General features: G+C 47.2%; 1 protein-coding gene across 5 annotated transcripts in view; it reads right to left on the bottom strand.

Annotated features, from left to right (window-relative positions):
* Positions 1 to 15733, bottom strand: part of Tenm2 (teneurin transmembrane protein 2) — a 634115-nt gene that overhangs the window by 443912 nt on the left and 174470 nt on the right. The window contains exon 4 of one of the 5 annotated variants that reach the window (XM_042670218.1): positions 10285 to 10304. The exons of the other annotated variants lie outside the window; for them this stretch is intronic. Within the exon in view, the coding sequence (XP_042526152.1) occupies positions 10285 to 10304 (20 nt within the window). The remainder of the gene's footprint in view (positions 1 to 10284; positions 10305 to 15733) is intronic. 5 annotated transcript variants of the gene reach the window in all.

Below are 15733 nucleotides of genomic sequence, written 5' to 3'. Positions count from 1 at the left end.
AGTAATTGGTCCCAGTAAGAGCAATCTGGGGACACCTGATATTAAGTTGAAAGGAGCACTCTGCCCCTCAAAGAGAGTACTCAATGGGAAGAGTACTGGGCTGACCAATGGTTCAACACAGTGGTTAGTCACTTAGTGAAAACAAAGGAATAAGTTAAATAACCTCAAAACTTCATTGAATGGGCATATTTGGTTTTATCTAAGTATGTGTGCTATGTATCTATATAGAGGAATGTGCTCAGTATTAGAGGACATAGAATAATCCATAAACTAGCATTTTACTTAAGGATCTTCTTTTTTTTTTAAAAAACATATGCTTAAATATATATTTGAACAGGATAGATCAATGAGAGATTAATAGATGGGTGGGTAAAAATAACTCACAACCTCTTATAGCACCTCTCATGTTTGTTGTTGTTGTTGTTTGTCGGTTGTGGGCCCTGAACTCTGGGCCTGGGCGCTGTCCCTCAGCTCTTTAGCTCAAGGCAAGCGCTCTACCACTTGAGCCACAGCGCCACTTCTGGCTTTTTCTGCTTATGTGGTGCTGAGGAATCGAACCCAGGGCCTCAGGCATGCAAGGCAAGCGCTCTACCCCTGAGCCACGTTCCCAGCCCTTGCTCACGTTTTTGTTGGAGCTCTACACGGTAACAGAAATGTACTGGGAGTTACAATCCTCTGTTTCTGTTTATTTATCCCTTTATTCTTGGGGCCTAGAAAAGAGCCTACTAGGTAGCAGACAGGATTTGCAGAGTTAATAAGCAAGTTGACATGCGAAATTGTACCCCTCTTGCTACAATACAGGGAGGCATGGACACAACTCTTTTCTAGAGAGTTCCTTCGGCAGGTCTGGATCGTGCCTTACCCCTTGTTTCTCCACAGGGACAATGATTTCAGAACCTTCTGTCCCCAGACACGGGGCAATTTCTGATGCTAGGACTCTCGCTGCCTGGCAAAGACTGACTCACAGCGGGGTTGGGGGGTGTGTGTGGAGGGAGGGGCTGTGGAGGGAGGGGGTGTGGGGGGAGGGGGCTGGCCCCACACTGCCTGAGTGCTGTCTCCACCCACAGATCAGCCACCATTCACAAATGTGCCTAGCAAGGGGCCACTGGCCCTCCTCTGTCTCTGTCTGTCTGTCTCTCTATCTCTGTCTCTGTCTCTGTCTCTCTCTGTCTCTCTGTCTTTGTCTCTGTCTGTCTGTCTCTCTCTCTCTCTCTCTCTCTCTCTCTCTCTCTCTCTCTCGGATGGTGGGCCGTCCATCACAATGGAAGATGACGTCTGACCCCTCAAGGCGAGAAGAATATGTGCGCCGACATTTGGAACCTCAGAGAGCAGAGTTTGGAGAGAGTCTGGAAGTCATGTAAATCAAAGCTCCTGGAATCCGGCTCGTCATAAAAATCTGTGCTGGGTACAATATGCTTCAGGGGAGGAGAGAGCAGCAGTATGTACATTTGCCTGTAGCTCGTAGCTAGGTATATTCACCGCACCATATGCCGGCGTCTTTAAGTAACCCATTACACAGAAATTAAATATCTTGTGACAGATTGTTTTGACAGTGTGGGGCAAAAAAAAAATAAGAGAAAGAAAGAAAAGTGGGAGAGAGTGGGAGAAATTTCATTTTTTTTTAAAATGCGTTTGACTGAAGGCAAAACGTTAGGTAGATGTTAATTTAACAGATGTCTAGTTTTGCATTATCAGCCTTCCCAGTGCATGCATCACCACACAAAATCCTCGCCAAGCCTCACAGGCCCGCCTTCCATGACCTTCCAAGGGAGCCGTTTCCATTCAAAGGAAAAAAAAACCTCTGGAATTACCCAGGGAAGATGGGCAAAGGTCTGGAGGGGATGGCGTCCAGTCCTGTACCCAGGTACCACTGAGGCAGCTAGCTCACAGCGGCCACGTTTCAGAGGGGAGAGAAAGAAGCAGGACCTGTATTTACCCACCTCCCATAACAACAACAACAACAACAACAAAACAGCCAACACGTCATAAAGTGACTGCTATGGTAAGACGCACCTGCCACCGGGTGAATTGATCAAAGAGATTCATCTACAAAACAGATCACAGAACCACAGAAGCCCCGCTGATCTAAGCTGCCCATTACCAGATGCTGCTGAACTGAAAAGCCATTTGAAGAGGGACCTGTCAAGAACGGGTTGTCCCTGAGCACCTGCTTTTGGAAAGGTTGGCCCTTTATACCAAACCTCGTAGTGATGTAACTATCTGGCACATGTATACACATGTAGACCTATACGAACATATATGTATATGTCTAGATACAAAAGAAAAGCCACCTTGGATGTCATGTCTGGTTCACTCATGGATATTTGATAACGTTAATTGATTTGGATTTTGTAAATTCATTTCCCTCTTGGAGTCTATGTATTTTACATTTAGCACACAGGCATTTTTGTGCTTGTTCAAATGGACTGGATTTAGGGTAGGCTGAGGAATGGCTTCTGGTAAGCAGAGCTTGTAGGTATTGGGTTGGTGTCAGCCTCAGTCTTTCTACACCAAAGACACGTTGGAATTCATTCCCTGGTAGACTCCCGTTCCTGATGCTTCTATGATGGTCTGAGCTGAAATAGCATCCCAACACAGTCTCCAGCCTACTTCCTGAGGTGGGAGACACTTCTAGGGAGAAAGAGGAAGGGAGGGAGAAAGCAAAGGAGAACTGTTCTACAAAGAAGTATGGATCTGCTCTGCAGGATTATTAACTAGCTCTACTTCTTTTAATAGCAAAGAGTATTTTACAACTAATGTAATAAAACATTTTGTTCCCAATAAACGTAAGCTGCATTGTCCTACCACCCAGTGTCCTACCAACCAAAAAAACCCTATTAAATACCTCTGTGTGTGTGCACGTGTGTGTGTGTGTGCATGTGCGTGTGCGTATAACAGATTCAGTAGTTTTTATTTTTAGTATTTAAAGAAAATGGTCTATATCTTGTTTTCTAAGGAAATATGGCAAGAGGCCATCTTTAAGAGCTGAGAAAGATTAATGATATTATGGCAACCTTTTGAGAATGAAACAAAATTGGTTTAGTCTCCAAGCAATTTAACACAAGGAGCTGTGAGTGTGTGTGTGTGTGTGTGTGTGTGTGTGTGTGTACATGCCCCTGTGTGTGACACGTAATAAATGCTGAGTTACAGAACTTCATCCCCAGGTGATACCATTTTACGGTACAAACATCAGAGCCACGGGGACCTGAGGAAAATTAGCCCTGTGAATTCCAAGATGCAAAAATGCATATTAGGAGGAAAAAAATAATCCAAAGGGGCAAGTTGAGTGTTCACACCAACACAACTCTCCTCCTCGCGGGAGCAAGACCGAGTCAAGTACATGATGTGAAATTGAAGAAATCGGTAGGAGAGAAAAAAAAAAAATTCCCCCTTAAACCGCTACAAGACTGCAAAAGGAATGAGGGAGAGAAGAATCTGTCAACACAAAAGAATCCTTTCTCACTCTCTGAAATTCTAATCCAGTCATCGGGTCTGCCTTCTGAAGCACCTTTCATCCGACTATCTCAAAGTCCTTTATGGTATTAAACATTCACTGGTTCCCCAAGGTGGGAAAAATTATTCTAGTCATTTTACAAATGTATCTATTCTCTCAACCCTCTTATCCCTGGCAGTGATAAGTCTGAGAATAAAAAATCAAGAAACGAAGAATGACCAAGAGTCCTTATTCCTTTCACCTGTTTGATAATTACTTAGGGGATGTTCCTTGATTTGTGACGGGAACGTGCCGTGATGAACTGCATGCAAGGTTTTGATTTGCTATAAATGATCTGCTAATATATGCTGACATAGCCTTGCTCTCCTCCTCCCTCCCCTTTGTCCCTTACGTGAGAAGGACTGCAGAATGTACTAGGAATGGCACCCAAGAGAAAAAAAATGGTAAGGAATTAAACATACAAAGAGAAAACAGAGCTGAGTGGACTTTATGTTTTATTCTCAGCTCCGGGTCTGACAGCCTATCCCGAGAGACTACGATGAAGTGAGAGATGTGCTTATGACCTAGACGTACGACCTGCGTGGCCTTCCCTCACTATTCCACGAGAAGCTGGGGTGACATCGATACGCAGGCCCTTGGCCAGGGGTACTCCGGGTAGCACAGTTCCACAGTTCTCTGTGTTCTGGCATGACTCTCCAAATTTGACTAAAAAAATCAACAACAACAGGTACAAAACATCTAAGAGAAACATTTCAAAATATGTCTGGCGCCGAGGACCGCCAATAATACCAGCATTATTCCTCTTCGCGTGTGACTTACTGATCCTGGCTACCCCGAGGGACCAAGAGTCCGGTTTGGAACTTTCATGACGGGTGGTAGCAGATGCCAGCCTGCCACAGGAAGTCCAGAATCTGTTAACCCCCCTGCCCCACCGCCCGCCCCTGTCCCCTGTCCCCTGGACCGGGTGGTGACAAATGTACAAGATGGCACCACAGGACCGTGGTGTCTCTGCCCCCGAGCAGAAGCAGCCAGCGTGGTTGTCAGGTCGGCGCAGTGGAGTTGGCAGGGAGGCCGGCACCGTGTTTGAACGTGGAGGAAAGCAAAGGGACCAGGGGGGCATCCGCCGGTTCGCTGTCATGCTTTCTACCTCGAACAGCGCGCCCTCCCTTGGTGTGAAGCGAGCTCCTGCCAACATCTCTCCGTGGGGGGGCCTCCAGATCATCCGACTATCAAATGGAGACGCCCCCCTTCACCACGGATGCTGCCCGCTCCTCCTAATTTAGGCTTACATCTCAGAGAGCATTTATCTTCTGTGCAGCCTTCTGTCACCGCCATGTTCAGTGCAGCAGTCGGCAAGAGCGCGCGCATCCCTCTCCAGAGGACAGGTCTGAGCATCCCGAGGCCCCCGGCTCGGCCCCTTGGGTCAGAGGTGCAGCCTGGGCCGTACCAGGTTCACGCCGGAAAGATCTCAGGCATCTCAGGCCACAGATGGGGATGATTCCAGCAGATGATGACTCATCTGGCATGGAACTATTTTAAACGTCATGCATGAGCTTTGAGGGGTTATAGCAGAGACGGGGAAAGAAAAAAAAACTACAGAAGATGGCATGTATCCCTGAACCAAAGATGAGGCCCTTTGCCACACAGGTGGCCCACACAGCCGAAGGGTACAAAGCCTGGAGGGGTACAGAGGGTACCAAGTCCGGACCTCTTTCACAGCCTATGGAATGGGACAAGTTATTTAATTTCCCTGGGCCTCATTTTCCCCATCTGTAATAAACAGAATATCTACCCATCCATCCATCCATCCATTTGTCTTTCTGTCTGCCTCTGTCCGTCTATCTAGAATGTTGGTTGTGAACACTAAGTAACTGGTTTCCTACATAGTATTACTTAGAAGTAATTCCTATGCCATTTTCAGATAGAGCCTGTTTGTCAGTCCCAAGTTTAACAATAGTATCATCATCATCATCATCATCATCATCATCATCATCATCCCTGGATGTGTGACTCTCTACATCTGTATGCTCGGTCATAGTTTTCTCAGACGCTGTGTGTGAGAGCCACCTGGGTCAGAGATGTACGTGAGGCAATTAAGGGACAACTTAGAAGATAAACTGGAGTCTTAAAGCAGAGTATTTAAGCGGGGCCTGGCAATGGTTCATAAACTCTGGCTGTACGCGTAAGAGAAGGAAAACGTAAGTATTACGTAAAAGCAGGGCCCTGGGGGAGGGGTGGCTGGAGAGGGAGGGCAGTATGGCTGTGGGGAGAAAGAAGGTTCCATAGTTGGAGACCAGTCTGTCAGGAAATCGAAACCGTCATCAACTCAACTCCTTTTTCACAGGGAAGCACAGTTATCGGCCTCAATCGTCAGCCCACACCCACCTACACGCGCATTATTACTCCGCAGCACATTTTCTGGCCAGAATCTGTATCTCACTGTGCTGACATTTGTTTTCATGTGGAGAGCTCACGTCTCCCTGTAGACTAGCGGCTCCATGAAGACAGGGGTGCGTGCGATCTCCTCCTGCTTCCCCAGAGCCTCTGCCTGGCAGGCAGCACAGGGCTGAACAGAAGTGGGGGGAGGGAGGGATGAACACACCCACCCTGGCTCTATATTCACCACAAAGAGACGGGTCTGCATATTCTTTTTTTTTTTTTTGGTTGGTCGTGGGGCTTGAACTCTGGGCCTGGGCGCTGTCCCTCAGCTCTTCAGCTCAAGGCTGAAGAGCTTGAGCTACAGCACCACTTCTGGTTTTCTGGTGGTTTATTGGAGATAGGAGTCTCACGGTCTCTCCTGCCCGGGCTGGCTTTGAACCGCGATCCTCAGATCTCAGCCTCCTGAGTAGCTAGGATTACAGGCGTGAGCCACCAGCGCCCGGCTTGGGTCTGCATATTCTAAGGGCTCCGGCTTCATGACGAGAGAGCTAGGACGATCGCATACGGGTCTCGTGGATGAGTTCTGGGGCAGACAGTGTCAACCGGTCCCTTCACGCGGTGGAGATTCACCCGCTCTTCAGTGGCCCTCAGTATTTCCAAGCTATGGTAGGATGTTTCACACGCGCCCCGGGTATTATCATGCTAGGTGGTGCCACAGATTTCCACCCAGTGTCACGGGAGGTTCTGGAAGGCCAGGCCGCGGAAGGCACTGCTCTCTCTGGCTGTCTTGTGATGACGTTGAGGGGTGGTGTCACCTCCCTGGCCCGTGCCTGTCCCCCAGGTCCCCTGGGAGGGTCACTAAACAAGCACACAGGTCAGCCTCCGGTCTGCCCTTCCCCCCAGGGTGCTGTGACTTAGCCTGGTGGGAAACTGGGCAGAAGTTCTCAAGGCACGGTGTCCCTCCCGCCCAGAGAGGGCATCTTGGCCTGCAATATCGCAGCCAAACGACCCTTCTGTGGAAATGGAGTCCCGGCCAAATGCCGTTAGCTCCAGGAAGATGATGCACCATGGATTGTGACGCAAAAAAAGCCATCAGCAGACCACTGGGTGAAAACCAAAGAGACTAGGCCACACAGAGAGACACGGGGCAGGGGGGAAGGGGACAGACAGCACCGAGGGGAGAAGCAGAGGGGGGTGGCCCCCCCCGCAGCCAGGGAGCCCCGAGAATTTCCAGCCAAGCGCCAGGAGCCAGGAAAGGAAGATCTGTGATTTTGTTTTCCCCTCCCAGATCTGAAGGCACGGTTTTGCCAACAGCCTCACTTGCGGGCGAGGGGGTGGGGGAGGGTGGCTCCCCTCCAGGACTGCTTGCTTTGCTTCAGTTGTCGACGACACTCGTGTGCCAGGCAGTGGGTTCTGCACAGAGCAGAGACGGCACGCTCGGCCTCGAGAGCCTTCAGGTGTCCGGTTCCCTCCACTCCCCGCCCTGGCCCCGATGGAGCCTCTAGCAGGCTCTCAGCTTGCTCTCGAGGAAGAAGAGAGAGAGATCTGCCCATCCCGTCAGCAGATGCTCTGGAAACAGAAGGAGGCTGGACTTGGTCACTCCCCGCAGGACTTAGGAAGTGCGTCCCTGAGTGCCACCCCCCCCCCCCCGCCCCCCAGGGCCTGAGATGCACTAATCCTGAGCTAGAGTCCAGCAACTTCCCAGTGCCCACCAGTGACCCCACTAAGAAGAAGTACATCCTGGACCAACTGGGCCCGGCTTGAGGCTGGGGAGGGGGAGAAGGGTGGGGGGAAGTGGGGAGTCACCTGGCTGGTCCAGGCAGACGCAGGAGAAGATCTGCCCAGTTAACCCTGAGCCCGGGGGCTGGTTAGTGCACAGCAGGAAATCACTATGATCTTCTAAGTAATTCTGGTCATCTTGTATGGTAGAGACCTAACTCCTTCCTGGGCTTATAAAGTCCTTTATGATTGACAGGAAGAAACCAGGGCCTATAGTGGTCAGTGCAGGGAAGGTTCTCATTAGGGGGAAGACAATAATCAAAGCACCCTAAGGTACATCTTTATGTAGGCAGCAATAAAGACAATTGATCACAGAAGCAGCAAAAACAAAATGGATTATTTTTTCATACTCAGCAATGGTCTGGGCATATTTCTTCTCAAACTTCAAGGTGCTTAAGAATCCCTGGGGGTGTTCATTCACTCACATTCAGATTTCCCAGCGTTAACCTGGCAAAGACACTGGAGGGGCAGCCCTGGAATTGACCTAGTAATCTGAATTTTCCTTCAGCACGGTAGGGGTAGTGTGTGTGTGTGTGTGTGTGTGTGTGTGTGTGTGTGTGTGTGTGTCTGTGTGTGTCTGTGTGTGTCTGTGTCTGTGTGTTCTGGTCCTAGGGCTTGAACTCAGGGTCTGGATGCTGCCCCTGAAGTTTTTTGCTGAAGGTTCACACTCTACCACCTAAGCCACAGTTCTACTTCTGGCTTTTCAGTGGTTTATTGGAGACAAGAATCTCACGGACTTTCCTGCTTGGCCTGGCTTTGAACCACGATCCTCAGATCTCAGCCACCTGAGTAGCTGGGGTTACGGGCGTGAGCCATCAGTGCCTGGCAGTGTAGAAGTTCTTCTTTAGGTGATGTAGAGATGCAAACATCTTCAAGGCAGACCCAAGGGTAGGCCCCAGGGGGAAGATCAGGGATCTCTAGAATTTAGACACAGAGAGGTTGTCCAAATTTGAAGCTGTTATCTCAGTGCACAGAATGACCTGGGTGGCTGATCTATTCTACTTGGAGTTATCACCACTTTCTTCTTTCTCAATGGGCTTTGTAACCGTGTTGGGAAGGGAGCTCGGCTTAGGTCTCGCACAGCAGCAGATCCTCCGCCCATCTGTTCCACTGTCCATCTCCCCCGTCAGGTTCCCAATTACATCTTGTCCACTTCCCAGGTTAAGGTCAGGCCCAATGGGCACACAGAGGACACCAGGTGGCCAGCCACGGACACACGCGTGTCTCCTCCCCCACAACAGTGAGTCTAGGCCTGGTTGATGTATGCGTCATGTAACATCAATACAATTATAAAATGCTTCCCTAACGTGCATGGCTTCAGAGAAAAATACTTCATGCTGCTTTGCAGCCACCAGAGGAATTAAGTGGAAGACACTAGGTCTTCAGCTTCAGCTTACACGGCACTTTCAATCCGCTTCGCAATTGGAAGCAAATTGAGTGACGACCGACTTTCAATGCAGATATATTAACTGCAGAAGCCAAGCCTGACATGTATATCTGGAAAGTGTGGTAGTCAGGTATGTGTGTGTGTGTGTGTGTACATGCGTGTGTGCACACACCCACATGTGCACTCCAGGAGCGTGTGAAGGTCTTGATTAAAAATCCCTGCTGCTTTGAGGTAGCGAGTTTTCAGGCTAGAGAATTTTATTTTTTAAGTTTAGAATGTATGACAACTCCTTCCTCCCACACATACACACACAAACACCTCACCTTCCCAGCTTGTTTATTTATTTATTTATTTATTACTAATCTAAGATAGGCTCCCTGTGTCATTTAACGAGCTCCCCGTCATTAACTCTGCAGGATATAGCCAATAAATTTAATATGTGTGTACTTAAATGATAGAACTGACAGCTATGAATTGTAAGTAGGAATCTGATATAAACAGATTTTTTTTATGAGAAAAATAAGAAGAATGGCATCATTGGAACTTGCATTAACAGCAAAATTCTCCTGGCTACTTCTTTCTGGTTTTATTAGAGGAATTAATGCTTTAGGACGTCTGGGGACAAGACAGTGACAAGGCTTGGTTCCAGGAGAAGCAAAAGATCTCCAGTGAGTTCATTTCAGTTTGCTACCCACCTTCCTGGTCTCTTGTTTCATGAAGCATGAAAAAGAAATAAATAAAAAAACAAAAAAACATTACTGCTCTCCTTCTAGGCCACTAACCCTTCCATTTAAAAGACATGTTAAGGAAGGTGGGATGGGGAATTAAGAAAAGAAAACAAAAAGGAACATCAATTATTTTCCTTAGAAAAGGAAGAGGAAAGGAAAGAAGTTCTTCTGTGAAGAAGTCATCCTGTTGTATTTCTTCCATTTGTCTATGGTAAAACTCATGCTCACTGTCTTACAAAGAGACATTGAGAATTCAACAACAACAACAACAACAAAACACAAAACACAAAACACAAACACCCACCTGGTGCCGCTTGAGGAATCGATGATGGCAGTGGTACTGGACTGGGTGAATTCTCAGTGTGCCTCGACTCTATCAAGATTTTCAGCTTGAAGTCAGGGGTGGGAAAGTTCTTCCTATATAAGGCCGCAGAGTAAATATTGTCGGTGCTGGGAGCCATATGGTCTCAGTTGTCACGCTCAGCTCTGATGCGGGAGCATGAACACAGCCACAGACAGTACACAAACGGACGGGCATGGCTCCGTGCCAGTAAAACTTATCTTCACTGAAATGAGACTTTCATTTAATTTTCATTCATTTTCCCCCACCAGGGTATCAGAATGCAGGGACGGTTCCAACACGACAGACACAGGCACACACACAGACACACAGACACACAGACACACACACACACACACACACACACACCAATTTGTCCTGGAAGCCTGGGCTCTCAGAGCTCGGTTGTTAGTTCCCCCAAGTGTCTAGAGGTCAGGGGCTGGATTTTTCCCTGTTGATGGTTCCCCCCAGTATTTCCAACAGTTCAGGCTCTAGCTGAACCCTGGCTGAGTGAACGGAGCAGCACGTGGCTTTCTGTGGCGCCATTTTTGTGGTTTCCGTTGTATGCTCCTCGTTCTCTTTTTCCTTGAGCTGGAATGTGTTCAGTTGCTGTAATTTTAAAAAAAAAATTTTTTCCCAAAGAAAAACAAAAGTTGTATCACTTAAAGTTACTGTACCTGAACAAATGCATGGAAAGTGGTGCCGTGTTTGCCTGCATGAACGCGCAAAGCCCCAACAACTCCCATGAGCGATTAATCTTCTAACACTAATTAGATATTTGCTAATTAGCGTCTGATGTGTGAAATGAAAAAAACATTTTGAAGCTGAAATGAATAGGGTCTAGAAGATAGGGCTACATTCCTGTCCCCCTGCTCCTTTCCATATTATTTATCATATTTCCATAAATATTAATAAGGTCACGTGATACCAGCTGCTCTATAAAATTATCTCTCTGAATGGAAGCCTTTGTTCACTATAATAGGGAGGTGTCAATATTTGGCACAAGGAAGAAAGCGCTCAATGAAGGAAAGCATTTCTCCCTTCAGTGTTAGAGAGATGTCATATTTCATGAATCACTTTTATGCTTCATCAAACAGTCCTACTTTTTAACTGGGGCCTGTTCTTCCTGTGAAAAAGAGGTAGAAAACTTCTCTCCTCAGTCACTTTTGTCCCTCTCTAACTAAATCTTACCTTGGTTTAAAAGAAAACTTAACAGAATGGAAAATATCTTTAAACCTCTGCTGCAGTGCCCGGGTAAGGCTGAAACCATTCTAGAACAGTCAATTTCAATAAGAAATGTGAGTAATAAAATGGAGACATTTGAGTCCCATTAATTGCATGCATGAGACAATCCTAAAAATATCCCCTATGCTACCATCATAAAAATATTTATAGAGACTATGATAGAGATTTCAGGTCCTCTAATGCACACAGGCTATAATATTCAAGTCATAAATATTAAGTCGTACTATATTCTATAAAATGTAACATTTTGATTTGGGATATTTCTCGACTGAAAGCCCATATTAAACATTCTTGGTTCTGAAAGAGAAGACGTAGAATAATAAACGATTTTGGTCGGTGTGCGAGTTCTGCCTCCCCTCCCCCCAACTACTCACCTGCGAGTGCTGGTCAGATCCCAAATTATATCTAATTACAGCATTGATACAGTAATTTGGAATGATAGCTAAGAGAAGTTGACAAAGGTGACTTTGAAACATGATGACAATGAGATTACCATTTTCTTAGGCTGACATTTCGTGATTATAATAATCCTGGTTGAGATTATTAACACTGTAATGAGGGGACAGCTCCTAGCGCTAGAACAAAACACACTGGGACTTGACACAGCTGAACCATCCTACATTCTACCCTGCCTCAGTCGGCTTGCCGATTCCAAGGTAAGATGAGGCTTGTGCCGGGGGAACGGACAGCCACTGACAGACAGCCTACTCTGCCTACAAACAAGAGTTTCTGTTTTCCAAAGCTGGAGAGAAAGAGAGGATCTGGTCATTCCTGCCAATTTTCCCAATTGACACCAGAGATTGGTTGCCCGTTGGCCTTGAGGCTGATACATCCCAAACACCCAGACATTATCTGTTGAGAGAGAGTCACCAGGACCTTCAACTTGAAATCCATGGCGATCCCAGGGCTCCTAATCGTCGCAGACGCCATGCAAATGGGAATAGTCTGGCAGACATTATCCTTTCGCTTATCGTTAAATGAGAATAAAACCAGACAGCTTTTAATTACCAACAACAGAGCAATGAGTCAGGGGGAAAATCACACCCGATCAAGACATCACCAGTCGATCCGGCACGGCGCCCCGGCTGGCTAAACTTGGGAAAGGGACGCCGCTCTACTTATTGTTCTCTTCAGCAGTATCAAACTCAAAAGTGTCTGAGGAGACGTGTAATTCCTCACTTCAAATGTGCAGGAGAATTATGCCGCAATTATTTGAAATTGCCCCGCGAACTGGACGTGGGCTTTCAAACTCTGTTTTTCTGTGAATCTCTGGGATTCTGGGTCTTACGGTATTGCCATAGATTCATGGGAACAATCTGCAAGAAACAGCAGCAGCAACAAGAACCTCTGCAATCAGCCTGCACAGGTCCATTCTGCCAACAAGGTCAGAGTGGGAGGTCCTAGCTTCTGCCTCCGAATTGGAAGTTTCCCCTTAAAGATTCCCAGCATTCTCCAACACTTGAAACCTTTCCTTCCTCCTTCAGAGTCTAAGCCGTTTGTCTCTCAGCAGCTTTGCAATGGGTCTTGGTTTCCTATAAAAACTGTAGGTCTTACGCCATTTCTAACGAAGTCTCCCCCGGCCATCTCTGTGCACCTGCCTTCCAATCTAACAGCATCTGCCTGGGTTGTAGTGGCATCTTCCCTCCTCAGGGATCACCCCGTGACATTATCTATACCATGTATCTGGGAAGGGAAAGGAAGAGAGCACAGGGTATGAGAGACAGTAGAGACTTGCGCCGGGCTCCGAAGTTTGCACCGGAGTTAGAGAGCCAAGGCTGCCTCCGAGGGCTTTTGTTTTTGGTCTGTTTCCAGAGAGGAAAACGATCATCATTCTGACAGAACTGTGCCTCCCCTGCTAGACTCGAGCTCCTCCATGTTCTCAGCGTGTGTAACCTCAGAGCTTTTCATCGCTTCCTTTGTGTCAAAGGCTGGCTGTTGGCACAGTAATTGGAGACGCCAGCGACTCTCTTGTTGACAAAGGTAATACTGAGTCATCACTGGGATTGTCTCCACCAGAGAACCTGCACGGTAATAAAATGTCTTACAGGGAGCATTGCATCGTCTCAGAGATGCTCCCCTCTGTATTTTACATATAAAGAAATACGGCTCAAAGGACGTTGAATCGTCTTGATGTTTTTAATGAATTGCCCAGTGCATGCCGAACGTTATTCTCGACAACTTACAGTGCGGACTCTCGGCAAACCCCGCCAGAGGGCCAACCGTGGATTAAGTCTTGCTTTATATTGCCTGGATCCACACTAACATCACAGATGTGTTAACTTCCCAAACAATGACTTCCCTTTCATTTTGATCTCATTGAGGGGAATAAGGAAATAATAATCCATGAGCCAAATCTAGTCCTTAAAAAAATTATTGTCCGCATTCTAAGAATGGCTTTTCTATTGTTAACAGTTTCTTAAAAGATATAATACAAAGACATTATAGACCACAAAGACTCAAACATTTATTATTTGGTCTTTTATAGAAATGTCTGTCCACACTGATCACTATATATAAGTTAAAACTGCCTTCAAAGCCTGTTGAAAATGACTGATAATAGCTTTGTACAAATACTGAGTACTGCCATTCTATCTGTCTCTTTCATCGTATTATGAAAATAGATATTTCAGGCTCCAACGAGTGTAATGAACTGTTTCCTATGGTTTGTCTAATCGAAACACTTTCAATGTCTTGATGAGACCAAAACAAATTTTCATAATCTGAAAATCCTGGCCAAGACACCTAACTTTCTTGGTAAATGGTTCTTTACCTACAAATGGGCAGACTGTCGGCTTGTGGCACCACAGTCTGGTGGGACCACCCAGCACAGCTTCATGGCTGTTTGAAGAAAGTCCACTGCAAACGTGTGCTGAATGAGTGGATACTGCAGGAGCAGGCTCTCTCCCCGTTCCCACGTGGGAAACACGACCGAATTCACAGCCTGCATGACTGTGGGAAGGACAGTGTGGCCCAATGGCGTTTCTGGAGTTCAAGTACACAGCCAGAGCGCCTGACTTCTAATGCTAAGAATAGTTTGTTTGCTTTTTTGCCATTTATGGGGGTTTGAACTCAGGGCCTGAGTACTGTCCCTGAGCTCTTTTGCTCAAGGCTAGTGCTCTACCACTTTGAGCCACAGTGCCACTTCCAGTTTTTGAGTGGTTCATTGGAGATAAGAGTCTCATGGGGACTTTCCTGCCCAGGCTGGCTTGGAACTGTGATCCTCAGATCTCAGCCTCCCGAGTAGCTAGGATGACAGGTGTGAGCCATTGTCTCTTGGCCTAAGTGTAGATGTTTACTGTTTTCAACACATACACACACACAGACACACACACACAAGAGCATGTGTGGGGATGTGTATGTGACATTAACCTGGTTTAATCAGTTTATAAGACCTATGTGCATCAAAAGATCACATTCTACACTGCAAATACCTATGCTGTTTTAAGTTACCAATGACACACGAGGAAAGCTGGGGAAATGCAATGCAATGCGAACTCAACGAAGAGATATCGGAAAAGAAAAAGATCATTACAGAGGATGGCTTAAGAAAACAAAGACAAAGGATGATTTATAGTCTTGCCTGGGACTCTGGGATCGCCAGAGAGCTATCACCACAATGTGTGTGTATGTGTGTGTGAGAGAGAGACAGAGAGAGAGAAAGAGAAATGGAGAAGTAGGTTTAGGACTTCACAGAAAATAAGCAAGGGTCTGGTCGACTGGTCTACCACCGAGTGGCCCCTTTCTCCCAGTTCTTATAGTAAAGTCTTTCCCACAAAGTCAGAGCCACCCAGGACTCTGTGAGGTAGAAGAGGGGCAGGCATAGGGGGCCAGTGTCCAGCTACTTTGGGATGTTTAATGTGATGTGTACACACAACCTTGGAGGTGCTGTGCTGCCTGGGCACCCATGTTCCTTGCACTCCTAGATGCCTGTATTGCTCTGTCTTCTTCCCTTTGGCCCAGCCAAGCCATGGCCTCTCTTCAGACAGTGGAGTTATTAATGCAGTTAGATTGCTTCTGGGCATCCAGCTCGGCTCCTTCAAACGCTATCGCCTGCGTGTGTGCTCACAGTACACACACACACATCCCAGGTCCGCTGGCTGGAGAAGCCGTGTCTCGCACGGAAAGGAAGCCAGGGACAGGGCTCGGAATTTGTCAATTTCCTGCACCACGCAGCTGCCACACAGGATGGGGGCCGGGGCAGGCCGTGAGCAAGAGGCCAGAGCGGAGAGAAAAGAACCTCTTAGTGGGCTCAGGAGCCCGTTGTGGGGAGGAGCAATCGATTCGATGTGACCTCGCACTAATCAGGGCTTTCTGCGGAGAACTCCCAATTTAGGAGGAAATCCGCCGTGAGCCCCCCTCATCCTCCCTGCTCCACCCGGCCCCCCTCGAGAAAGAACCCATCACAGGGTCTCCTCACGGAT

The sequence above is a fragment of the Dipodomys spectabilis genome, unplaced genomic scaffold (genome assembly GCF_019054845.1).
Source record: "Dipodomys spectabilis isolate Male_0828 unplaced genomic scaffold, ASM1905484v1 ptg000528l, whole genome shotgun sequence".
Classification (NCBI taxonomy): domain Eukaryota; kingdom Metazoa; phylum Chordata; class Mammalia; order Rodentia; family Heteromyidae; genus Dipodomys; species Dipodomys spectabilis.
This window is presented reverse-complemented; position numbering and strand designations above follow the sequence as displayed.